General features: G+C 42.3%; 2 protein-coding genes across 5 annotated transcripts in view; one reads left to right on the top strand and one right to left on the bottom strand.

Moving 5' to 3' along the window:
- mtor (mechanistic target of rapamycin kinase) overlaps window positions 1-27,792 on the top strand; it is a 155,244-nt gene that overhangs the window by 46,477 nt on the left and 80,975 nt on the right. For all 4 annotated transcript variants that reach the window (XM_080445025.1, XM_080445024.1, XM_080445023.1 and 1 more), the window contains exons 23-28: window positions 384-546; window positions 2,452-2,544; window positions 5,208-5,354; window positions 6,236-6,378; window positions 9,233-9,395; window positions 9,860-10,005. In XM_080445025.1, coding sequence (XP_080301151.1) covers window positions 384-546; window positions 2,452-2,544; window positions 5,208-5,354; window positions 6,236-6,378; window positions 9,233-9,395; window positions 9,860-10,005 — 855 coding nt within the window. The remainder of the gene's footprint in view (window positions 1-383; window positions 547-2,451; window positions 2,545-5,207; window positions 5,355-6,235; window positions 6,379-9,232; window positions 9,396-9,859; window positions 10,006-27,792) is intronic.
- angptl7 (angiopoietin-like 7) lies at window positions 19,196-24,190 on the bottom strand. Its single transcript, XM_080444682.1, has 5 exons — window positions 23,609-24,190; window positions 21,965-22,065; window positions 21,468-21,662; window positions 20,612-20,807; window positions 19,196-20,034 (listed from the first exon to the last, which is right to left on the bottom strand). The coding sequence occupies exons 1-5, from the start codon at window positions 23,970-23,972 to the stop codon at window positions 19,865-19,867; spliced, it is 1,026 nt and encodes a 341-aa protein (XP_080300808.1). The 5' UTR covers window positions 23,973-24,190; the 3' UTR covers window positions 19,196-19,864.

The following is a 27,792-nucleotide window of genomic DNA, read 5'->3' as shown; positions in this document are numbered from 1 at the left end:
TGGGAGGACGTCACATCCGTTTTCATGTTTTTCCTTGTCTAATCTATCAAGAAGGGTGAGAGAGACCCAACGACATGATCAAGCTGTCATGTGCTGCTCTCTAGTGGCGGATTTGTGCTGGGTCTTTAAATTATGTGTCCTTAAATTATTTTCATGAGAAAAATTCAAAATATAAAAATAAAAAAACACGAAAATTGCTGGCACTGGGGGAGTACTTTATGAAAATACTCTGGCAGTCAAAGAGTTAATGTCAGACTTTTGGAAAATGCACCATCTCTCAGGCCTCTCTCCCTTCTCTCTCTCTGTCCTGGTACTGAGCGTTTCAAACAAAAGCTGCCACGATGCTTAATCTTGTCCCCCTCCCCCCGCCGGTCTTTCTTCAGGGTCGCCTTGGAGACGCTGGACCGGCTGACGGAGTCTCTGGACTTCACCGATTACGCTTCGCGCATCATCCACCCCATCGTGCGCACGCTGGACAGCACCCCCGAGCTGCGCTCCACCTCCATGGACACCCTGTCCTCGCTGGTCTTCCAGCTCGGCAAGAAGGTAACATACTGCAGGCCCAGTGTTGCCAGAGTCTGTGAGAGAAACGAGCAACCGGGTCTAGGAAAACCAGCCCAAAAGAAGCGACTGTGGGCCACATGAGCACTTTAACATATACGTCAGCTATTTGAAAATAGCAGATCTACAAGCTCACAACGCGTCGCGAGCTTGTAGATCGGCTATTTTCAAATAAAATCTTGCGGGCAAATTGTAATAAGCAGATCTGGCAACCCTGACTGCAGCGCGTGCCACAAACCTTTCAGCTCGAGACCCAAAAGATAAGTCTCCCCGGCACTCAAACTTAAATGCATGGTGAATGAATCACCAGTAAGTGATTTCTGAAGAAGAAAAAACAAGTTTTTAAATCTTTTAACTGATTCACTGCCAATCACGTAGATCTACGCGAACCTATTTAAAGCCGCCACGTGCCAATCGCGTAGATCTACGTGAACTAAAAAAAAAAAAAAAATATATATATATATATATATATATATATATATATATATATATTTTTTTTTTTTTCAATTTGACCCAAAGACCAAGGAGATATGATTTTTTCGAAGATCTAGACTCCTATCCACTTCCTTGTTAACTCATTCACTGCCAGGCTTATTTCAGCTTGTTGATCCATATGCCAAAGGCATTATGGATCAAACGGAGAAAAAAAATTCTCCGTTTATATTTTAACATTGAAGTGGATGGAGAATTAACTTTTTGAAAATCGTTTTCTCCTAGTTCCTTTGAGATTAAAAAGAAAAAAAAATAACCCAAAAAAAAAAAAAAAAAAAAAATTTTTTTTTTGATTTTTTAGGAGACGTCAAAAGACGTCATTGGCACTAATGGCGCACTGAAAACGGCCGTCAAAAGACGTCATTGGCACTATATGAGTTAACTTAAAACTTAAAAATTCTGTATCTCGGCTCCTGAGTACTTTTTTTTTTCAATGAAAAACTCTGGCACTCGCTAAAAAAATATGAAAATACCTCTGGCAGTTAATGGGTTAATGTTTTTAAACAAAACAAAACAAAAAAATATATATATATATATATGAAAAGTTAATTTACTCGTCGCGACCCATAAAAATTGGTGACCACTGACGTAATACACTGTGTCCAGCACATCATCTCAGTGTTTCTACTCGCCGCTGATGTCATCGGGTCGCCTGGCGGGTGGGTGGGGGAATGGTGTTTACGAGAGAGGGTGGTGAGATCACACGTTTGCTACAGCCCCCGCCACCGCCCACCGCCCCTCGGCCTCCCCGCCCTCGACTTCCCCTCTCTCTCTCTCTCCACGCCCCACCCTGCCCTCCTGGGCCCTAACCTCTGCAGCTAGCAGACCACATGTGGACAACAACACCGCCTTGGAAATCCACAGTCTTTTTGATGGGAACAACTGGCATGCGCTACCGTGTCATTTGGCTTTACGGCGTGGTCGGAGGAAGCAGGGTGAGGCGGAGGGGCCCCCCAAGAGAGCGTGGAATGTGCACACGCCCCCCGGGATCGGCACTAAGGCTGTTATGTCACGATCACAACATTTTAATTGTCATGCAAATAATTGCGATTAACAAATGAATTGTGTGTTTGTTTTTGGCATTGGGCAAATTACATTTGTCTATTTCTGTTTGTCAAAAAAATTGCACAGGGAAGATATTGACAAAAACGTTATAGTAGAAATTGCCGATCTACAAGCTAACAATGTGTCACATCGCGAGGCATTGTGACCTTGTAGATTTGCTATTTCCGCTTTTTTTATGTTTGAAAATGTGTGCACGAATGGAAACGATTCTGGCGAAGTATGCAAAAAATAATTGCGATTATTTCAAACAAAATGCGATCAGGCGATTATGTAATAATTGTGACTGGCCTATGGGCTCGCCACTCACACTGTGCTCTCTGCTGCCCCCTGCAGTACCAGATCTTCATTCCCATGGTGAACAAAGTGATGCTGAAGCACAGGATCAACCACCAGCGCTACGACGTGCTCATCTGTCGCATCGTCAAGGTCAGCACCCATCCACCTCTCCATCTGTCCTTCTATCACTGCCCCACTCATCCCCCCCTCTCCTCTTTTCTCTCCTTTTATCCCTCTGGCTGTCTCTCTCTCTCTCCGTGCACTTGAACACAGTAAAATACTGTTCATTTAACTACTTACACGTGCTTTTGGCTTTTGGTTCCATTTCTGCACTCTCAAAGTTACACGTGTCCTAGGGCAGTGTTTCTCAAACTTTTTCATTACAAGGACCCCCAGTTTGAGTGGCATTAGGCTACGGACTCCCAGGTGATGTTTTTTGGGGGGGTATTATCTCTGCGACCCAACACTGTAAAATCCTCAGTGGAAATTGAACTTGGTTACGTTTGTACACTGTCCATTTTGTTCCTAACTATCAATCATTTAGCTGGGGACTCCCTGGAACTTCCTCAAGGACCCCTGGGGGTCCCCAGACCCCACTTTGAGAACCCAGAGGACTCGGGGAAATAAGGAACAACATGGATAAATGAACACAGAGGAGATTTGACTGTGTATGTGGTAGTGTTTATTGCTGGTGAGGATTTGAAAATGATTTGCTATGAATATAAAGTTACAACAACGATGTTCATCATTATCGTCATTATCATTTCCAGAGTGGTGACCTGGCATAGCCTTTGTGGAATGCATAGCCAGTCCAGTACAGCTTCAGAGGGATTCTAATACTTCACGTCAAAACTTTATTAACCCATTTAAGACCTGAAGCCGATTCTACAAAATGTAATGTCTTCTAAATCCCAACAGTATTCTGAAAAAAAAAACGTATGTTTCTATATCAGTGGTGCTCAAACTTTTTCATGTCAAGGACCCCCAAAATGATATGTATTTGGCCACGGACCCCCATCTCAAAATGTGTTGTTCCAGGGATCCCCCAGAAGCACAGATTTGAGTTAAAAATATTCGCTTTAAAAGAATATATATGTTACAGGGTGAATGGAGAACCAGGTAGATTGAAGAAGGCGCGTTCGTTTTTACCACCCACCCAGCAATTCTGTAGAAGCAACACTAGAGGGAGCCACAAGCCAGGCTTGTGCACAAACATATGGCTGCGACCACACACACACAGTCACACACACACACACACACACACACACACACACACACACACACACACACACACACAAGCGCACACACACGCGCTCATGCTTTTTTTGGTTTATTGAAAGCAGGACTGTTAAGATACTTTTATTGTGTTCTGGCTTTTGTTTTACTTTCTCCCTGACACACACACACACACACACACACACACACACACACACACACACACACACACACACACACACACACACACACACACACACACACACACACACACACACACACAGTGATCCATGAAAAGAACTATTCTGTCCCTATCGGTTTACAACTCAAACGGCGCTGAGTCGACAAGTGGAGCATCGGCCGGTCAGCGCGGGCACTCGCGCCTGGAGGCGCGAGGGCGCGCTTCCTCGGCCTCAAGCTCCACTTGTCGGCGCGCCTCCGTCGTGGACAAGCGTGTGCGTGTGCACGCGTGTTCAGCGTTCCCCTAGCGTAGCTTCCTGGTTGCTATGTGGGGGGGAACAACAAAAGACAGGTCCGCCTCTCCGCGTTCTCCTTCTCCTCCTCGGAGGAGGAGGACGGTTTATTTCGCGAGGAGGAGCTCCTCCTCGCGAAATAAACCGTCCTCCTTCTCAGAAGGAGGACGGTTTATTTCGCGAGGAGGAGCTCCTCCTCGCCTCACGTAATAAACCCCCGCCTCGCAGTGCCGCGTCCTCCTTCTCCTCCTCCTCCTCGCGAGCCTCGCTAATAAACCCTATCTCGAAAAGCCCCGCCTCGCCCCGAAGCCCCGTGCCTAAAAACGAGCGCTCTGTCTTCAATCTACCTGGTTCTCCATTCACCCTGTGACATATACATTCAAAGATTTGCACACATTTTCACGATTTTTTCAAAAATAGCAGATCTACAAGCTCGTAGCGCGGCACTCGGTGCCGCGCTATGAGCTTGCAGATCTGCTATTTTTGAATAGCCAAAGTGTAAAATAATGCTTTTTTAGCTCAAATCAAAAAATTACACAGATGCGTTCCAGGTCTTAATGGGTTAAAGACCTCTGCCAAAAAAAAGCTGCAGTTATTTTGTACCGTATCAAGTTCCCTTGGAGTTAAATTAACATTTCACTGTGTAAATATGTCCTCATTAAATGAGAGACAAGCAAGCATATGGAACGATTTGATGTTATCTGCTCAGATCCCCCCCCCCCCGACCGTCCCCCCTTGTGTGCTTGAGCATGGTTTCCGCGATGCCCCCCGAACACGAAGCCGCCTTTGAATGAGAGTGTTGACACTGACAGTACACGCTCCAGCACTCATCTAGAATATAATGAGACACAGTAAACAAACAGTATCCACTCTGACCTTATCGTTTACAACCAGCTGTCATTACGGCATAATATTTATCAACAGGAAATGCACCGCAGCATCCAAATGCTTTGAAGGCCGACATAACAGTCTGTGTGTGAGTGTGTGTGTGTGTGTGTGTATGTGTGTGTGTGTGTGTGTGTGTGTGTGTGGATGTGGATGTGGACTGTGTGTGGGCTGAACGAGTAATGCAAAACCAATTTCTGTGTAAATTGACTATTAAGTGTTCTCATGTCGTGTCATCAGGGCTACACGCTGGCCGAGGAAGAAGAGGACCCTCTCATCTTCCAGCACCGGCAGCTGCGTGGCAACCAGGGCGACGCGCTGGTCAGCGGGCCGGTGGAGGCGGGGCCTATGAAGAAGCTTCACGTCAGCACCACGGCCCTGCAGAAGGTAACGTAAACACACACAAACACACCACCTGTTTCTGTCGAAACACTCTGTCAGCCATTCATCCAGCAGGGCTGCAAACTAATTATTGGACTTTTGTGGATGTATTGATCGAAGGGACATTTATTTGATCTATTAATTAATAAAACGTCTACTAATTTACCCACGATCCTTTAAACAAACTACATTTAGCACATTAAGTGCGTTTATACTTGGAGCTCGATACATATCAGTCTCACATTGCTGTGTATAAGTTAATCCACCTATTGTAGAACACTGACCACCATGGGTCCTTGAAGGGGTTTCAAGGGGTCCCCAGCTAAATGACTGATAGGAACGGTCATTTACCATTCAATTCCATTTTACACTCATAGTTAAATGAACACTGAGGATTTTAGGGGTCCCAGAGATAAAAATAAATAAATCAATTGGTGGCGTAATGCAGGGGTCTTCAACAGGGGGTCCGGGACCCCTAGGGGCTCCTCAGAGATACTGCAGGTGGGCCGCCAAATCTTTGTGTGGTGTAGGGACTTTATCGTTTTATTTTTACGTTAACCATTTGAACCCTTGTGTCCCTATTCTGGGGGGAACATCAGCTGAAAATAGCCGAGCTACGAGCTTGTAGATCGAGGCGAAGGGGTCCTTGGCCTGGAAAAACGTTGAAGACCCCCGGCGTAATGCATATCAAACTTCAAAGGTTCAGAATCCCTACAGTAGAATACTTGACTTGTAGCAGCCAAATAACACATTATAGGGGACACTGGACACTGGACACAATTCTAGGACAATGTGACCTAAAAGTGTTAGTACCATAATATTTATCGTCTCTGTCATATTTTTTTTACACTCTTTTGAGTTAAATGAACTCATATGCGTTTTGCCAGGCTTGGGGTGCGGCCAGGAAGGTGTCCAAAGACGACTGGCTGGAGTGGCTGAGACGTCTCAGCGTGGTGCTCCTCAAGGAGTCGTCGTCGCCGGCCCTGCGCTCATGCTGGTCCCTGGCCCAGACCTACATCCCACTGGCCAGGTATACTCACTGCTGCTTTCTCTCTGCTTCTCGTCCTCCTCTTGTCCTCACTTCATCCCCCATCGCCTTCCATTCTTCCAACGCCGTCCTCTTTTTATTACCCACCCCGTGTGGAGAGACCACATCACAGCGAGACGCTCCAGTGCCGGCGTCCCAGTGTCCCCCCCCCGTATATTAACCCATTAAGACCTGAAGCCGATTCTAGAAAATGTCTTCTAAATCCCAACAGTATTCTGGGAAAAAAAAAACGCATGTTTCTGTATCAGTGGTGCTCAAACGTTTTCATGTCAAGGACCCCCAGAATTATATGTATTTGGCTGCCGACCCCCATCTCAAAATGTTTAGTTCCAGGGACCCCCAGAAGCAAAGATTTGAGTTAAAAATGTTCGCTTTCAAACAATATATGTTCAAACATTTGCGCACATTTTCACGATTTTTCAAAAATAGCAGATCTACAAGCTCGTAGCGCGGCACTCGGTGCCGCGCTACGAGCTTGTATATCTGCTATTTTTGAATAGCCTGAGAGGCTACCGTTAATGTCGAACGATTTAACACTGGTTGCTTGTCTCTCAACACCAAGTTGCCAGGTTCTGGAAAGAAACAAGCAACCAGTGTTAAATCGTTCGCCATTAACGGTAGCCTCTCAGGAACTTTCAGCGCATGTTTGACTATCATGAGACTCTACAATGACTAGTAGTAGAGAAAAAAATAACATTGCATCGGTTATAATAGACGAATTTCCCTAAGCCACGCGCTCCCATTATGACAACGGAGGGGGTTTAAAAAATGACGACAGGGGAATCTCTGGAAAAAAAGAACGCCACTTTTTACGTCGGTAGGTGAGTAACGAGACATCAAAGATAACACTTAAAATGTCCGGAATTCTCCTTTAATGGGATAAATATGAAGTTCCACGCCAGTTCGCACTGGAGGAGTACTTTCCCTTATGAAATGGCTGCCTTTTTTGAAGTCAGATTGCACCTTTTTTTATTTATTATTTATTATGTCTAACCTAAGCTTTCGAACATCATAGAGAAGGTTCTGACATTTTAAGAGGCCTTACAGAAAAAAAGTTCTTAGTTTGCATTAATAACATTTGAGGCGGCGGTTGGAAAAAGTGGTAAAAAAGTCAGGCTTGTGACTTCAACGACTACCACTGAGGTGGCCCTGACAGTCAAACCTCCAACCGGTCCAGATGAGTTTGTTTAATGGCCAGCGACTTGGTTCTCATGGGAGGCTTCCAGGTGTGAATGAGTTCAGTTTTGAGTGAACGTCGAAGCAGGGCGGTTGCTGAAAAAGCACGCTTGCTCTGCAAACTTACTTACACCAAACTTGCACAAAATTAAACTCTTACACAAAATTAAACGGGTGAAAGTCATCCTGCGACTCACAGAAAGTGGGTACACCTTTTAAACAGTACAACATCAGCAGGACCAAACCCATGATGCAGTGCGGATAATCCTTTATTGTATGCATTGCAGAAAGAGCCAGAGCCTAGTTTTTACCGACCGAGAAACATCTTTTTTCCACCTTATGTTTTTTTGGGTTGTGTGTAATGGTAATGTCAATGGTTTGGAATAGCAATGGTCCTAGTATAGGAAGTATATTTTTAATACATAAATGGTTGTGTTTTAGGGATGTGCATGACTGACCAAAATCAACAGTTGAGGGGGGGGAAAAAAGACAGACAATTCTGTTATTCTCTTTACTGGAATGGATCATTATAATAAAAGGATACTGCTCAAAACACGGGCACTTAAGAATAATCCTTATTATACTAATAACCTTGATTGGCTCAGCTGGCCGACAATAAATCAAAATCTACTCACAGGTCATGGCGAGATTGGCGACATAAGATTCAGTGAGTGCCGTCCATGAGTCTGTGGTTAGAGCCAGCTTTGGGACAGTTAATTAAGCTTCTGCTGAGATCTTGTGCAGTCCCCTCATAGAGCTTTTCAAATGGAGCGGTCACGTTTTATGGGATGGGACTGTGTATTCAGGTTCCACAATTGCCAAGAGAGCACTCAGAATCGCTCTCGTTCCACAAAACAAATTGTCAGCATGTCCCTCACCACCATCTTTGTGATTAGTGCTCTAGATTGATTTGTGTGATTAGTGCTCTATAGCTTGATTAGTGTGATTAGTGCTCTAGATTGATTAGTATGATTAGTGCCCGGGAGTGTCATTACAAAGACACAACTTCGCAATGAAGCCACTAATGGACGGCTGGTGTGAAGTCTCTTTAGACATCTGGGTCGGATGTTTCATCTTCAAATGCGTGTGCGTTGTTGTTGATTTGTGGTTGGCCAGCTTGGCGTCACATTTGACATTGTTTTAATGTAATCTTTCGTGTTAGTTCCACTACAGAACATTTAATAGGTGGCATTCTCTCCATCTTTGTAATGCTATATATCGCCCTCTCGTGTGTGTGTGTGTGTGTGTGTGTGTGTGTGTGTGTGTGTGTGTGTGTGTGTGTGTGTGTGTGTGTGTGTGTGTGTGTGTGTGTGTGTGTGTGTGTGTGTGTGTGTGTGTGTGTGTGTGTGTGTGTGTGTGTGTGTGTGTGTGTGAGAGAGTGAGTTAGTTTGTGGCTATGCTGCAACACCCTCTCTTCTTCACTCAAAGTTTAAAGGTAATATCCAAAAGCCGGCGGTGTGAACAATAAGTCGTTGGCCATTTAATGTACAGTAATATTGGCCTATAATCTGGTAGTAACTTCACCACTCATTAAAAAAACATGCCTATTATGTTTGTTGACTAGTGAGTATAGGGGAGGATTAAGGGACTTCTGTTTATAGCATAAAAAGAAACCCTGTGTCACTGTGTATGTCCATTTGCATTGGCTGTCATCCTTCAGGGACCTGTTCAACGCTGCCTTCCTGTCGTGTTGGTCGGAGCTGAGCGAGGACCAGCAGGACGAGTTGATCCTCAGCATCGCGCTGGCCCTGACCTCACAGGACATCGCAGAGGTCACGCAAACGCTGCTCAACCTGGCTGAGTTCATGGAACACAGTGACAAGGTTTGCTTGAAACCCGCTATAAAGTGGCCACTTTGAGACATGGCAGATGTTTGTTCTTTTTGTAGCCTTTGCTTTTTTTTGGGGGGGGGGTTTGATTGGACTTTGTGGAAGCAGAACCTTTAACCACTTTGAACCGGGCATCCCTCTTCTGTGCCATGTCATTAAACTGTGGCCGTCATTATAGTGAAGAGAAATGTCAAAAAATAGTGAAAATAGCAGATCTGCAAGCTCATGACGTGCCACAATGCGACACGTCGTGAGCTTGTAGATGAGCTATTTCCGCAATTCGCCATTACGCCGAAGTATAAATCAGGGCTTATGTGGTTAACATGGTGAGCATGGTGTAATGTGGTCTTTTTGTGTCAGCAGTCTAGCACTATACAAGAGCAAGCAATTTCATTTTGAACGCAAAACGGCAGCAGTGTGCTTTTGTTGTTGTAAATATTGTGTTTTATCTCCGTCAGGGTCCTCTGCCTCTGAGAGACGATAACGGCATCGTGCTGCTGGGCGAGAGAGCGGCCAAGTGCCGCGCCTACGCCAAGGCTCTGCACTACAAGGAGCTGGAGTTCCAGAAGGGTCCCTCTCCTCAGATCCTGGAGTCTCTGATCAGGTAAGAGACACTCCCAAAGCAGCACGGCGTTTTCCTAAAGCAGCGGATCTCAACCATGGGGGCCGGGGGGGCACACAGGTTGCCTGAAAATGCTCTGAAAATGTACGCTGCCGCTTTAAAGATTTTGTGTGGGCCCTGATCCAGAAAAAAAGTTGAAAACCACTGCCGTAAAAATAAGCACAGCCATTGCATTCATAAGAGACAAAATTGGGGAGAGAGAAGGTACCAGAATGCTTTTTCTTTTCTTTTCTTTTTTTCCCATGTGTTGACCCGCTCCGCCCGCCCCGTGATAATTGCGTCTGAAATCTTGACCCGTCTGCCCGTCCCGCGGGACCTGCGGGCTACGGGTCGGCCCGGGTCGGCATCACCACTACTTACCCATATACATCTGGTGACATGACAATTCGAAGGACTGCCCTAAAGACATTGAATTGGTTCGGCAATGCAGTTATTTATTAAATAAACACATTGTTTACTCCCAGTTTCAGCAACGAAGGCTGTTTGATTCTCACCAGCCTCTAGTTAAGAGACGTTTGTCTAGTGGATACTGTAAATATTCACGTAGCAGTAAATGGGCAGCCGACGGCTGATTGTTTGTGGCTGAGCTCATATGCTCAAGCATTCCTTTAAGTTGAAAACCTGAAGTTCTAGAGGGCCATTTCCCGTGGCTCACTGGTGTCTGTATTGGTGGAATGTGGCACGTGGCTCTGAAAGACAAATGCCAGACATTGAGTTGTTCAAAGCAGGCATGTCACTCACATCATCGACCGAGTGTAAATATTGACAGAGTGCAGGCTGTGCTGCTGTGACATCATTCTCATCTTTTTTTATATTAATGGTCCTCTATTCTCTGTTAAATCCCCTCAATATCTAAAGTAGATTTAGACACGCACAACTTAATGCATGGAAACCAAGGAATGAATGAATGTCGTATGGCTTAATCATGTTGGACAGAATAACTAATCGTCACTGAATAGTTTACACAGCTAGCGTCTCAAAGAGTATAGCATGGGTTATGAAAAATGATCTCCTTTTGTGTAACTTGTCAGATCATCACTCAATACAGACTGTACGTGGAATGTTTGCTTTCAATCATTTAACATGGAATAACTATACCACTGAATAGGTGAGGTGAAATATGATTTTCTTTTATGATTTGGATGTAGGGAATGTACAGTTCACAGAGCGTCTTCCATATTTTTGATGTGTAAAAAGAATACCCTTTTAACTTTTAGGGCACACTGTAACTCCGAATTAGCAGGCGTTAGCTCATATAACTGTTACTGCAGGAGCTACTGTACCAAGCAATATAACATATTTAACTTTCAAAACGTCACATTACATCTGCTTTTTGAGTACCTCAGTTACTTTCGCATGCATGCATAAATACATACATAAATAATAAATAGATACATACATTACATTAGATACATACATACATACATACATACATACATACATACATACATACATACATACATACATACATACATACATACATACATACATACATACATACATACATACATACATACATACATACATACATACATACATGCTGAGCTGCTTACCAAGCTTATTATATAGTGTACAGTATCTGTTAAACTCAAATCTAACTAAAACTTGAGATTGTCCTTTAACACCATTGAGTCATTTTCATTTGATAATAAATACTATTCACCGAAAATAGCAGTTATGTCACATTATTAGTGGAGCCTGGAAACCATTGTAATGAGGCACTGTATCATCATAGTTTCACAACACAAGGCCCCGAGACTTCATTTGTTAGGGTTAGCTCAGTATCTGACAGGTGGTGCAATTTCGGTGGACAAAGGTCAAGGTTAGCGATGAGCCATGTGGCTCAATTACTCCCATTGTTATGGAAGTAACTATGAACTACCACCTGTCAAAACTGTTTTGCATTCAACTGCAAGTGCAAATTGCATAACCCATTAAGACCTGGAACGCATCTGTGTCACTTTAGATTTCTTTAGCTATTAAAAAATAGCAGATATACAAGCTCATAGCGCAGCACCGAGTGCCGCGCTATGAGCTTTGTAGATCTGCTATTTTTGAAAAATCTTGAATTTTTTAATTTTTTAATTTTTTAAAAAAACTGTTAGGATTTAGATTTTTTTAAATAATCGCCTCAGGTCTTAACGGGATAATACAAGCCATTTGCAGCCTAAACATTTGTTTTTAAACTGACACGGGTCTTAATCTTGATCAAAAGCTCAATGAGCAAGTCTTGACAGTAAGGAATATTGTCTTTCTTGCCTTAGACCCCTGCTAGTAACGGAGATTGATCAGCATCTTTATAATTCTCCACAGATAATTGATGAATTACCTGATCGTCCATTCATTTTCTTTAGTCTGCACATGCTTGGTAAATATTGAGGTTGGCGGGTGCATAGTGTATAGCGATCCTTCACTTAGAAAGGGACCATTGGATGACCACTCTCAGAAATTCCATTTTTATTATAGAAATAGATGAAGAAGTGCTTGTCTACACACATCCTCCTCCTCCTCCTCCCCTAACACTTTCATATCGTCCCTGTCGGGTGGAAACCCTGTATGTCCAAATTCCATTTTTTTTTCCTGGAAATTGAAAAAAGAACCTGCGTTCAAATGGACTCGGTGTAGTTATTTAGTCACAAGCTCTTGTTAATTCTTATCGTTGCTTGATATTAAGAAAACCCACAGACAGATTTAACCACCTGGTGTCTCTATTTTGGGCACTGGGGCAAAGGCAGACATTTCACTTTTCGAAAGCAGTGAAAATAGCAGGTCTAGCAGATCTGCTCACGCCAGCTTGATCAGCATTTTTTTTGCCACTTTTGCACCACAAAACGTAGTCATACAACACAAGTATGAAATAAAATAAGATCTAATCAAATTCCATAAAGTAAATTTATGAAGAAAAAAAAATACATAAAAAGATGAAATATGGAGATACGCGGTTTCTGCCCGACGGCGACGATATCCACAATCATCTTTTCCATCGCCTCTTCTCACCTCTGCGCTCCCACTTTCGTCGGCCTCGTATGGAGAAATCTGTTTTCCAGGCATCTAATTGGACGAGCGCCTCCTTTTCATCTCCGCGAGCGTCTGGAATAGTGTTTCTCCGGGGGTCTGTTTTCAATTTCTCAGGGGGCCTTGATGATGATGAATGATGGGAGGCAGTGCCGCGGCGTTTTCGATCCCTCCATCTGGTTCTCACCTCTTCAGGATTTCCCATAAAAAGATCTAGCATCATGCACAGCAGAAAGCGCTACGCAAAAACCTGCTCTCTCTCTCTCTCTCCTTCCTTCCGTGGATGAATCGGGAGCACACATTTTGGGCTTTTTTTTTTTTTATGACACTAAGCGCCGTCACTGCTACTTCAGCGTTACTGACTCATGCTGCTCGCAGGTGAACTTGGCGTCGTTTCAGAGCCTGTTCTCTTCATATTCTCCCCGTTACATATTGAATATCAGGGGTTTGCAATCTGAGTAAGGCCCTTTGACAGTAAGCGAGATGGAAATGCACATTTTTCGGGGGGGGGGGGGGTTTTCTTTCTCGCTGTCCTAGTAGAAAGCAGACTTTGATGCTACTCCTGGTTCAGATTTCGGTGCTACTTCCTGGTTCACATGTCGGGGTACACCTTATGAATGAGACGTATGAGGGGACTTGGATTAAGTCAAACCAAATGATTTAGCCTGGTGCTAGACTGTATTCTTACCCCTAAAGCCTTGCCTAACTCCATTTACAGATCCATTTTACCCTCACACAGTTAAATTAACAATTATGATTTTACCGTGTGGCGTGTCATCGCGAATAGTTGCCTATCTACAAGCTCACAATCCATTGCGATGCAAAGTGTTGTGAGCTTGTCGGCTATTTTCGTGAGGGACACTGTCATACGACGGGGTACAAATAATTACGCTGAGATGTCTAGATTATTGGTCTGCTCAGTGTACTAAAAATACAACTGCACTACATTGAGTTGTATGGACTGGCACGTCACGCTTCATTTCCACCTTGTTGCAAATGGCGGATATGCTTGACTAAACTTTTCCACTATTTGAGGTCATTAAGCAGCTCTAAGGGTGATGTGAATAACCCAAGGCCTTCATTTGGGTCAACTTTTCCCTATAACTCCGTAGAACAGAGGAGAGCCATTGATCAAGCCACTTGATGTGTGTCCTGTCCCACCAAGGAAGGGTTGGATGTCTGTTTGATTTATATCACTAGTTTGAACCAGAAGGATTTCTGGTTGATTTTAATGATAGGAACATGCATCTGCCTAGCTCAGTAGTTATATAGACCCTTTTATTGAAAAGGCTGAATTCATTTACAGCCTTTCTCTCCCTTGATTATTAGCATGCTGAAATAGTAGACACAGTTGTTGCATTATCACATTTGTGAGATTACTTTCGGACAAACAGACAGACAGACACAACAGAACGTGTTGAAATCCTTCAGACGTAGTCATCGAAAGGTAAACCTTTGACCTACCCACAGCCCGCCTCTTAGACACAGAGCAAATAGACAGAAAGTGTACCTTACTTTAGTGAGGACTGATATATGGAGACACGGTTGGGGGAAAAAAGGTGAAAGTGTTTTCCTATAACCATAATGCTGATGTCTCCATCTCCGTTCAGACTGATGGCTGGCTGGGACTCATGTGTCATTGCCTCCGGAACATCTGTTTATTGTAAATACACAGCCATAATGTGCTGGGCACCATGAAAATGGAATTTCAAATAAAGTCTGGTATGCTCAGATGTAAAGAGTCTGCAGACGTCTTCGGCAGCGGTGCATCCTTCTCAAATGGACTACCAGTCCTGTCCGGTGCAATGCAGTGCTGGCCTCTTATAGACAGTTTTAAGTCTGCTACAGTCCCGATAAAGAGGACTTTCTATTACACGTTTGCAGGGTGTTGTGAAAGTCTAGGTAAAGGCAGGAGAGAGCTGGTTCCCTATGCTAGTTCAATTTAAATTAGTTTAATTTGAAAATGTGAATAAACGTTGTTCTTGTATTTTGCGGCCCGGCTCCCAGGGGCTGAGCCGTCTAGAAGAGGGTCTGTGTCTCTGTCGGTGTCCGCGGGTAATCTTACAAACCACTGGACTGACTGGTCATTACTTGTGCCCACTGCCACTAGGCTAAGGTAGTAAAATCCCTGATTATTTATCACTGGAAGTCAGTGGAGAAGCAAAAAACTCCATATTTGGAAGTCAATATGACATCATCACAGCGATATGACGTAATCGACATGACGTCCGAGAGCCACATAGACGCCACGCCGTTATTAGACCCTGTCTTGTTTTGTAAAATCGTTGTAAAATAATAATAAAAAAGGAATGGTTTTATTTTGGACATACAAGGTTTCCGCCCCGACAGCAATGAGTATTAATCTGATCATTTTGTTTGGATGTTAGATTGCATCTGTAGTTAGTTAACACGGTAGTGATACCTGTTTAACTTGATTAACCCATTAAGGCCTGAGGTTCCGACAAAATGTCTTCTAAATCCTAACAGTTTTTTGAAAAAACTTATGTTGCTATGTCAGTGGTTCTGAAACTTTTTATGTCAAGGACCCCAACATGTACATGTATTTGGCCGCAGACACCCATCTCAAAATATTTTGTTCCAGGGACCCCCAGAAGCAAAGATTTGAGTTAACAAATGCTTTAAAATAATATATATTCAAAGATTTGCACACATTTTCACGATTTTTCAAAAATAGCAGATCTACAAGCTCGATGAGCTTGTAGATCTGCTATTTTTGAATAGCCAAAGTGTAAAATAATGCATTTTAGCTCAAATAAAAAAATGACACAGATGCGTTCCAGGTCTTAATGGGTTTTAAACACCGAAGAAAATTATAGAGAATGCTGAGAGATATTTTTATTGTAAAGCACAATTCTAACTTAAGATCTGTCATAAAGAAATCACCTCAGTGTAAGAAAAGCAGAGTGTAAGAAAAGCAGGCGGTGTGATGGTGTGATGGGATATTTAGATCCACTGAACCTCCTACAAGGGAGGATAAATGCATATAAATTGTTTATATATAAATCCACTCCACGTGACCTCTTTCATCTTCAGCAGATGTCTTTTTTTTATCAGAATTCTTATCATTCACGGGGCATGAGTGGTGAATGAATGAGCATCAAAATGAGTGATTCATGGGCAATACCTTGAGGTACTATACTATCCAAGTGTTTACACAGTAAAATCCTCAGTGCTAACTTAGCTCTGATGGTGAACAAATGGAACCAGTAACAGTATAACATGTGTACGCACTCTCAGAGTTTACAAATGGATGAATGGGCACTGAGGATTTTACTGTGGACAACAGCATTGGTGCAATATTACAGCGTTAGTGATGGAGAAAAAAAACTGTCTGCAAAATCCTGAGTGTTAATTTAACGTTGAGAGTTAACTCAGGAGTTTGCATTCTGAAGTGTTCAGTTTGAAGTTGTATTAAGTGCAACCATATTTTTCAACCTTGTTGTTGTTCTGACCCAAATTTAAAACATGTTTTTAGGCAAATTTCCCAACTTCTCTATATCTATTCTTTGTTCTTTACATCACAGTTTTTCTTAAACCATTAAAACCTGGAACACATCTGTGTCACGTTTTGATTTGAGCTAAAAAGCATTATTTTACACGTTGGCTATTCAAAAATAGCAGATATACAAGCTCATAGCACGGCACCGAGTGCCGCGCTATGAACTTGTAGATCTGCTATTTTTGAAAAATCGTGAACATGTGTGCAAATCTTTGAATATATATTGTTTTCAAGCAAACATTTTTAACTCAAATCTTTGCTTCTGGGGGTCCCTGGAACAAAATATCTTAGATGGGGGTCCGCGGCCAAATACATATAATGTTGGGGGTCCTTGACATGAAAAAGTTTGAGCACCACTGAAATAGAAACATACGTTTTTCAGATTACTGTTGGGAATTAGGAGACATTTGTAGAATCGGCTTCAGGTCTTAATGGGTTAAACATACTGAAGGTTCGATTCAGGGTTCCACAATCTGGATTTTCTTTTCCTACACTAAATGGCTTTTATTTGAGATAATTCACGGTTCCTATTACTTACCGTAAGCCTTTTATAAATGATTGGATATCTACTTGATGGCATATTGGTTGGTCTTGATACAAATAGCTTCAGCTTTTGGCAGAGGTTCTTTGATAAAGTTTGACATGAAGCATTAGAATCCCTCTGAAGGACCACTAAGCTGTACTGGACTCACTGTGCAGAACCCCAAATGCTGTGCCAGGTCCCAACTGTGGAAATAATAATAACCATAATGATGAACCTCATTGTCATATTTAACCATCCATTCATCCATCCATCTGTTTGTAGACTTGAGAGGTAAAGCTGCAGTCCGGAACTTATTTCAATGAATGCAATGTTATTTTAACCAACCTGCAGTGGTGGGAAAAGTACTCAAACTTTAACCCCAAATACTCTGTTACAAGTAAAAGTACGAAATTCAAAATGTACTTGAGTAAAAGTACAAACATATTGGTATCAAAATGTACTTAAAGTACCAAAAGTAGAAAGTAGCCATTATGCAGAATGTCCCTTTTCACAAGTTTTCAAATGTATAAAATGTATTGTGAGCTTGTAGATCGGCTATTTTCAAATGGCCGAACATGTATATACGGCCCAAGTGGTTAATGTATGTTTTGTAATGATAATCATAATCTACAAAGTAACTAGTAACTAAAGTTTTCAAATATTTGTAGTGGAGTAAAAGTATATTATTGCCTCTGAGATGTAGTGGAATAGAAGTTAAAGTATTGAAAATTAGTACTCCATTAGTAGTAAAAATGTAGTAAAAATACCTCAACATTGTACTTAAGAATAGTACTTGAGTACATGTACTTAGTTACTTTACACCACTGCCAACCTGGGTGGTAGAGTACATCAATACAATGTAACTAGTACAGTACATTGGCAGTGGTTGGAGGTGGTCTCCCTACACTTCCATCGACACATTTAGACCCCGGTGTCGGGGTCTAAATATGCTGACTTAACTAGTTGGCAAATAGTGGAGAAAAAAAAACCTGAAGCTCATAAGCACAATATTTCCCCTGACCAAGTAGATCTTTTTTTTGTCCTATCAGAACGGCAGAAGAGACCAGGGTTCAAATCCCGGGTAGGACATGAATCTTACGGATTTCAGCTTTGTGATGATTTGGCTGGGTGCAGAGAGGAGCGTGGAAAGTAACTAAGTACATTTACTCAAGTACTGTACTTGAGTAAAATGTTTTAAGTACTTTCACTTTACTTGATTATTTCCATTTTTTGATACTTTAAACCTCTACTCCACTACGTCTCAGACAGAGGCAAATATAAATCTAACAATTCTGATACGTTTTGGCTCTTTTACTATGGTACTCTAAGTATAATTTAATGCCAGTAGTTTTGTACGTTTAATCAAGTCACATTTTTAATACGGTCCTTTTACTTGTAACAGAGAATTGTTAAGTATACTTCTTCCACCACTGATAGCAGCTCAGGCTTTTGTCCACAACTGATTGAGTTGGGCTTGGGTCTTCCGGGGGGCACGGGTTTGTGTGGATGGGTTTTGCTCCTATAAGAACACAATGACCCGGTCATTTGTCACTGTCAAATCAGACTCGACAGAATGCCATTCTTATTGAGATTTCTTGTAAGAGGTATGAATACATGTCAGTCTTTATTTGGAACCTTGTTCTTCCCCAGTTCAGCACCTCGTTAAAGTCTGAATTTATGGCTTTGTTTGAGCTAATGTAGGCAGCGCAGCCTTTCTGTCTTTAGGCATTCAACCGTTGGAATGTCCTAATTCGTTAGACACAACTAGCTTCCTCTCAGACAAGCACCGTTTTTTCTCTTAACAAAATGCTGCTATTGTTTACAAATAGTAAAGGCTGGGTTCGCTTCTATTTAACTGGATGGCAGTTGTTAGAATTGTGTGTGTGGTCTTATATCCTGCAATGTCATTATTTGCCCGGAGACCTTTGACCCGGGAAGCAAGGAGATCACCCAAGTGTCAGAGGTCAAATGGCTTACGGTTAACGTGGGATCAGTGTGTGATATATTGAATGCAGGAGCAATTCTCATTGGATGTCAAGCTCCCCAAAAGTTTTGTATATTCAAAGGTGGCATTAAGGTTCCAAATACGTCAAACTTAAAAACGCGTACAATCGTCTGTTTTCTTAAAAATACAAGTTTATTTTATATCCCATAAAACACAATTATAGAGCTGTACACATTTTACATTTTACAAATTACACATTTCCATAGACAACAGTAGGTTTTTTACAAATGAAACCTGTGGTGTAATTCCTAGGAAATTGTTTGGGTGGTTTAGTTCCATTCCAGTAATTCACAACACTGATAGATGTTTTGTGATTTTGTTGCCTTGAATTGTGCACACCTGTCTTATTACTTGTAATAACCTCACTATAGCTTGTAGTCTGCTTGTGTTATGCCTGTTTTATACTTAGTTATGCACCGCGTCGAACACCGGCAATAGCCGATCTACAAGCTCACAACGCGCCACGCTGTGGTGCGTTGTGAGCTTGTGGATCGTCTATTTTCAGTGCGTGACACCGGCTTTATGATTTTGAGACAAATGTCTGAGGGAATAACGTATCCAGTCACCCCTTATGGAATAGTGGTAAGCTTTTAAGAAAATAAAAACAAAATATTTCAACGATAAATATACGAAAACAAACCTACAATTTACAATCAAACACGGTGAAAACACATCATCACACAACATTCAACCCACCGAAACATAACAAAAACAACTCTTTATCCGCTGCACGGACATGATGCGTATATCATTCTCATCCTATAATGTCTGAAGCTCTTTAGGGCCGAAAACTCTGTGGTCGGATCTTCATCTCCACCTTCTTCAGGGAGTAGTTGGGCCCGTGCCAGCCGTACCAAGTGATCCCGTCGGAGTTCTTGGTGTGTTGGCTGTAGCGGTAGAACACGCCGTTGAGGTTGGAGTCGGTGCAGCAGTTGTACCAGTAACCACCTGTGTGACAAAGATAGATATCATTAAGCCACGCTGTAAAATCCTCATGCAGTGTTAACCCAGTAAGACCTGAGGCCGATTCTACAAAATGTCTGTTTTTAGAATGTCTTCTCGTTTTGAAAAAAAACTATGTTACTATGTCAGTGGTTCTCAAACTTTTTCATGTCAAGGAACCCAAAATGTATATGTATTTGGCCAAGGACCCCCATCTCGAAATATTTTGTTCTCCGGACCACCAGAAGCAAAGACTTGAGTTCCAAATGTTCGCTTGAAAAAAATATATATTCAAAGATTTGCACACATTTGTACGATTTCTCAAAAATAGCAGATCTACAAGCTCATAGCACGGCACCGAGTGCCGCGCTATGAGCTTGTATATCTGCTATTTTTGAATAGCCAAAGTGAAAAAAAAGTAAAAAAGACACAAATGCTTCTGCAGGTCTTAATGGGTTAATTTCAATCTGAGGGCCAACAAATTGAACTCGTTCACACGTCAGAGTTGGGAGTTTCCTGTGCTGTGAGGAACCACCCAAACTTCAAAATGTAGTAACTATTTATCACTTTTTTTTCCCCTAACCTTTGCGCAGCGAAGCGCAGTCGTCCACGCATTTGTCGTTGTCCTTGCCCTTGGTGCTGAAGTTGGTGTTGTTGTGGTAACGCAGGGAGTCCCCGGCGTTCCCGCTGTAGTTGGCGATGAGGAGCTTGTAGCTGTTGAGCTCGTTTTTGACGGTGAAAAAGCCGTACTCCGCAAAGCGAGTCTGCCCTTCCCAGTCCTGTATCGGGGGGGAGAGAAAAAAAAGAGGCTGATTTAGAGATCAGGTTCATTGTCAGTGTTGGAAAAGTTACTAAAACATAGTAATATATTACTTATTACATATTACTTGTTTAAAAAGTAATATAGTTACTTTACTTATTACTCCCTGCCAAAAGTAATTAGTTACTTTACTAGTTACTGGAAAAAAGTTATATATTACTTTAAGTTACATATTACTTTATAGTTACTTTCCAACACTGTGTTGGAAAAGTTACTAAAACATTACTTTCCAACACTGTGTTGGAAAAGTTACTAAAACATAGTAATATATTACTTATTACATATTACTTATTTAAAAAGTAATATAGTTACTTTACTTATTACTCCCTGCCAAAAGTAATTAGTTACTTTACTAGTTACTGGAAAAAAGTAATAATATTACTTTAAGTTACATATTACTTTAGTTACTTTCCAACACTGTTCATTGTTTATTAAAAGTGTGTGCACGTGAGAATACTGACGTCAAAAGGACGGTGTTTTGCATTTGAACAAAGGTCGAGAGTGTCGATAGTTTAGCCATGGCCACCAGCTTCAACTAAGTCCATTTATTCATCTGCCTTTTAAGCGTCTCATTGCCAAGCCTGCGCGCCTGGCCCCCCCCCGTTCGACATGTACATACCTCCAGCTCTATCCTGAGCATGCTGGGCTGCCTCGTGAGACGGAAGATGTGGTCGTTGCCCAGCCAGAAGTCCCCGCGGATGGTTCCGAAGCCATTCTTGTACTGCTTCCAGTCGCGGTTGAACGACGTCAGGCCCACCTTGCGCCTCTGGATCACCGTCCAGCCTCCGCCGCCGCTCTCCATGTCACAGAACACCTTAAACCCCGGTGACAGGAATTCAGTTCTTTTAGTTCCTGAACTGATGAGCCTGACATTCTACCTTTAAAATAATAACCGCCCACCACCAGGGCTCCTTGAGACTTAAGAGAGCTTAAGTCTAATTATTAAAACTTTGTCTTATGACTGTTTCCTGACAGAAATAAACAATCTTGCGATTTGCATTTTTCACTTGAAAATCTATTCTACCTAATGATGAGGTATAAACTAGGCTTTAATTTCAATTTAAATTAGGTTTTTGATATGAATTAGGGCTTTACAGGTTCAGGCTTCCGACTCACATCCAGCTCAGGGGTCCCCAGGAACTCATCTTTAGGCAGTTTGTACTCTCCAGAGATCTTGTAGTTTTTGTTGTACAGGGACGCACAGTCATACATGGCATCTGAGGGGGAGGGGAGAAAAGATGTCTGGTCAATTATGGAAAAAACAATGTATGGTTTCATGGTTAGTAACATTAAACATTAAATCACTGTACCAGGCTGCAGTATAATATCCAAGTAAGGGGACAGATGAGAACGTGTCCCTGCTCAAAAAGCCAGTGAGTTCAAAACAGAAGGAAATTGTTTAGGTTCCATGGCATGGTATCGTATGGCGATGCCATTAGGAGGGCTATGAGATCACCGGGCTACTAATGGAACCTTCACTGTAAAATGTGCGGTGCTCATTTAACTCTTGAGAGTGTACACATCTGGGTCCATTTGGTTACATGTGTACACTCTCTGAGTTATATATGGATGAAATAAGACTTAGGATTTTACTGTGCATAATACAGGGGGGAAAAAAAGTGTGAGTGAAAGAGTACAGTGTCTGACGTGGAAAACCTGCACTCTAATCTTAACGTCTCTTCCTGCCCTGCTTTTCCTGTCTGCACTGTGTCTCTGTAATTTAAAAAAGCCCTATTCAGTGATCTTTTCTGCCAGTGACATAAAAAGTTGGGCTCCTGGACCAGGCTAATTGGCTATTAAAATAATAAACTGCGTCATGCCTGGTTAAGTCCTCTCCACAGCAGCCGATGCTGATTAATGGTTTGTTAGAGTCGAGATGACTGATGGAGTCGATGTTGGCTTTAGGTGGAGGTGGTCTTTATTGACAGCCCACCAGACAGGGCTCTGCGGCTCCAAATTATGGCTTTTGGCTGCCTTAGAGGGATCCCAGACAAGTTTGCACACCGTAATCTACATTATCAGCCGTCTGGTGTCTGTGATTCAAAGCGTGCAAGCGTGATTATAGCTTTCCATGGCTAAAATACACGTATGGTGTCTTGTACGTGACATTGTTTGCCTATTTGTCAGATTAGTTGCGACAATACGGTACGGCGTCCCATTCCAGTGAAATGTAATGGTTCGTCTGAATTCTTCTCATAACTTGTTTTAGTATCTCGCGGTGTCCATAAATCATAAATAAATATGAATCGTACAAATAATTAGAATATCTCGTAATAGATTCCAGTCACCCTCCACACACTTCTTGAAGAGGTGAAATGGTCATTCAAAAGCGCAAGTTTTACTGACTGGTCATTAAAGACGGGAGACTATCCAAGCTTCAGCCACATTTCCTATGGTTTTGAGAGGTCACAGTGTGAAGGATTGTGGCTGTGTGTGCTGCTGCATTCAGAGCAACCACCAGTAGGGTCCTGCACACCTGGAAAGTGCATCTGGTCGCAGATGCCGAACAGACGAGAAAGAAGGGAAGAGGCGGGGGTAGCGTGACTGGGAGCAGGGTCTGTTTTGCCATGTGGAACTGGTCAAGTTTTTACAGTCATTGCTTTACCGTATTATTAGTCTGAATCCTTTTCACACAAAGGGCTGTGAAAGAACTCTTCAATGGAATCTAATTGCCACCGTTGCTTTCTGTAAAGCTTTGACTGTTGGCAGTACCTAGCTTGCAGTTTTAACACCTGCTGCATTGAGCGATTGGGGGCTCACCTGACGAGGTCTGAGTCACGGACTGAGCCGCCTGCAGCTGCATGATCTCCACGCGGTTGTTGATCTCCGAGTACTTGCTCTCGGCCTCCGTGACGCGGGCCTCCTGCTGCCGGTTCTGCTTATCCAAGTCCATCATTTGCCTCACCACGTTCATCAAGTCCGTCTCCTGCTTGCGGTTCAGCTCGTCCAGAATGCTGGTCAGGTTGGCCACCTGCACCTTCAGGGAGCGCACCTCGTCGCAGCAGTGGTTCTTGGACGGCTTGGGCGGCGCCAGTCTCTTCCTGGGGCTCTGCTGTGCCCACGTCTCGACCATCAGGAGCAGCGTGATCCCTAAAGCCAATGCGCTCAAATTTACTTTGGCCATTTTGTAAAGCGGATCTAGAGAAAAAAAATCTAGATCTTTGCAAACCACGTCAGAAATGTTTAGTGTGGCTCGCTGTGTTTAAAAGTGGTTGGATCCCCAGTTGAAGGTAACTCTGCTGTGCCGTGCTGGAGGTCCCAGAAAAGAAGAATGGAGGTCTGTCTGCCTCAGTCAGTAGAAGCTCTTGAAGCCCTTGCTTTGACCAGCTGTTCTCCTCTGTCTTGTCTCCTCAGTAAAGCTCTGCCCTGCCTGTGCATCTTAAATATTTTCTACACGTGGGTTCCTCCCCCTTTTTCTGCCGATGCACACCAGTCACTGTGCTGCTGACCCCCACCAACCTCCCTGGGTGGAGGGGCCTTCCCCACTCCACCCCACCCCTACCCCTCCCTCTCCTGCCCCTCCACCTCTCCTCCTCCTCCTCCTCTCTCACTTTCGCTCGCTCCTAATGGCTCGGCCCCTGTGTCTACTCTCTTTGTCAGGTGTTGAAAGTTTCAGGGCGATGGTGTTTTTTTTCTCTTTTCCCCAAAGCGCCTGGAAGAGCAACAGAAGGCGCAGAGGAACGAAAACAAAGGCTCCCATCTGAACAAAACCCTTTCCTACACAGCGAAACCAGAGTTTTAATTTAACTCTGAGAGAGTAAAAATGTACCTGTGCTGTTTATTGTTTATTTGTTTTATTAAGGATCCCCATTAGTCTACACCGTAGTGGAGACTATTCTTCCTGGGGTCCCAGCAAAAAACATCATAATAATCATAATTCAGTATAGCATGGTCAATGTTAGTGAACAAAAATACAAAATGTACATTAAAAGCCAAATAAGAATTAGAATACAAAACAGGCTTGTCTGTCCGAAAATTATAATAACAACCTAATCTAATCAAATTTCCTCTCTGATTATTGCTTCTTAAGTTACTTTAGAAACCAAATGTATTTCTAGTTAGAGTCAAATGTGGGAGGAGCACATTATGCATTGGCTCTGTACATTACTGTTTTCTTAACTGCATTGGTTCTGGGTAGAGGTAAAGTAAAGTGACAGCTTAGGGCCAGTCAAGTGAATACAGACGAATACTTAATGCTCTTTATGTTACTGGGTCATTAAACCCTCCCCTTTGCTGTGGGTTGAACTATGTTCTGTCCAAAACACAAGACAGATTTATACTTAGCCAATGTTGAATGCAAAAATAGCCGATCTACAAGCGCACACCGCGTCACACAACAATGCATTGTGAGCTTGTAGAGCTGCTATTTTTGGTGCCCGACACTGGCGCACAACTAATTATAAATCAGGCTATTGGAAGACACGCTTTGTTTACAACTTGTAATGCGTGTGTTAGGATTGCCACTTTTATGGCTACAACCAGGGGTTTGCATGTACGTATGCAATTAACTCCATACCTCCTTACCTGACTTAACGCCTGTCAATGGCAGCTGTCATTACGTCCTCAGGGCTGTCTGTTTCTGGTGTAAAAGTGTGTCTTTACATGCGGAAGAGGTGTGCAATGTCAGTAAGTACTCCTAAGTGTGGAATAAGTGTGCCAATGAAGCATCTGGGTTTTTGGCAGCTGATATGATTTCTACTTTGCACATAAGAAGCATCTCGTTTCCAAAGAAAATAGGGTTTGCAAACACTTGCATTTCCAAAGAAAATGGGTTTGCCAACAGAGTTACTACAGTATAGTTTTGAAATTTCCATTACTGTTAATGAATATTGTTAATGAGTGTTTCAGTTTCAGTTTAGTTTAATTCATTTGAGTGCAAGTGCATGTAGTTTTAGTTTCAGGAATTGACTAGTTTTTATTTAGCTGACACACGATGGTGGGCAAACTAAAACAAATATGATTTGGCATACAACTTTGCAAAACGTTTTTCGTTTTCGTTTTTATTGTATTTTCTTAAAAAGATAAGAATAAAAAACGGTTTCAGTTAACAAATAAAATGTACCCTTTTAGTTTTAGTCTTACCACTTAAACACTATGTACTTAGTTGACCGGAGTCACCCAGGGGTCTACTATGCCCCCTCCTTTTTTCCTTCTACACTAAATCTCTTCTGTGAAAATAGCCGATCTACAAGCTCACTACACAATGTGACGCGCGATTTGTCGATTGGCTATTTATGCCGAATATTGCCGAAAAGTATTGTGTTTGTGCTTGCTTGTGTTGTGACTAAATAAATTGACTAAATTATTTTGCCCGTTTCCTTAAAATTAACAGTTTTGGACGGGTTTCCACGTGACAGTGACAATGTATTCCCTCATCAAGGGAGAGACACGGTGTGAGCTTGTAGATCGGCTATTTCTGCTCTTCATCGTATGCCCAAAGTATAGCCCCTGCTCAAGTGCTGACATTTTTACCACTGAGCCAATAGAAGACACCTTTGCTCAGGGGAGAAATAGAATTTTGACATTCAGGCAATACCACTTGTCGACCAGTAGTGGTCCTACCAGACCACAGGATCAACATTTCTCAATAGAAGAGCAGGGAAATACAAGAGCGCAGTTGTGTCATTTATATTGTATTAACATACTCTACCACCGTGGTTTTCAACCTATGGGTCGGGTACCCCCCGCATGCTTTTGGGGGGGGTCCTCAGATGACAGTGAAGTGACAATTTAACCCATTAAGACCTGAGGCGATTCTTTAAAAAAAATCTAAATCCTAACAGTTTTTTGAAAAAAATCTAAAACATTTTTTTCAAGATTTTTCAAAAATAGCAGATCTACAAGCTCATAGCGCGGCACTTGGTGCCACGCTATGAGGTTGTATATCTGCTATTTTTTTAATAGCCAAAGAAATCTAAAGTGACACAGATGCGTTCCAGGTCTTGGACTTTTAATACCTAAAAAAAAAAAAAAAAAAAGATCATTACTGCATAAAAAGTAGGCTAATCAACAAACTGGTCAAACTGTCAAATAATAGAAGAAAGAGGCAAACACTGTGAAAATTAGTAAATCTACAAGCTCACTACGCCTCGCAACGTGAGCTTGTAGATCGGCTATTTTCACGATACTCATCTGTGGAACCGAGTCAAACTAAATGTAACGCCTCAACTCCTACAATTCCAAGTGCTTATTAGGTTGGGGGGTCCCCAGTTCAAATATGATTATTTTGGGGGGTCGCAGCCTGAAAAGGTTAAGAACCACTGCTCTACCATACTGATTCGTTAAGATAACATTTCATTCACACAAAAAAAGACATTTTGTTGTAAAACTAATTGTAACCACTTGTGTAGGGCCAGTCAGACTGCCCTGCTGCTATTGTGGTGGTTGTACAGGGACAGCTGTCTGTTCCTAGCTATTTGCAGCCCTGTCTATTAGCGTAATCTGCTGATTCCTTTTTGCATAGAATATTGCCATCTAGGGACACTTACTGTACCAATGCAAGAATAGCAGTGCAGTTTGCTTTCCCTGCTCCTCCTCGGACTGTCACGATCAGGACATTTTTAGTTGATGGTTAATTGTTGTGCAAAAAAATTGCGATAAATGATGAAAATGAAATGTAATTGTGTTTTTGGCATTGAACATTGGAACATATAGACAAAATACTTAAATATACTAAGAAATGACCGGTGCCAATTATCAAAAGAAATAATGTACTATGGCCTAAACAGGCTATGCATTTAATAATTTTATACTTTAAAAAAAAATAGAAAATAGTTGATCTACAAGTTAGCTATTTTCACTACTTTTCAACAGACGATTATTCAAAAATAATCTTGATTATCTCTAATAATTGCGATCCAGCAATTATGTAATAATTTTGACAGCCCTTGCTCCTGCTCTCTTGGTGTGGATAGAAGTATAAGAAGTGTCTTCTCATTGGGGGC

Source organism: Gymnoscopelus braueri (genome assembly GCF_963280865.1).
Source record: "Gymnoscopelus braueri genome assembly, chromosome: 12".
NCBI lineage: Eukaryota > Metazoa > Chordata > Actinopteri > Myctophiformes > Myctophidae > Gymnoscopelus > Gymnoscopelus braueri.
Note: the sequence above shows the minus strand (reverse complement) of the source record. Positions and strands in the feature narration are given on the sequence as shown.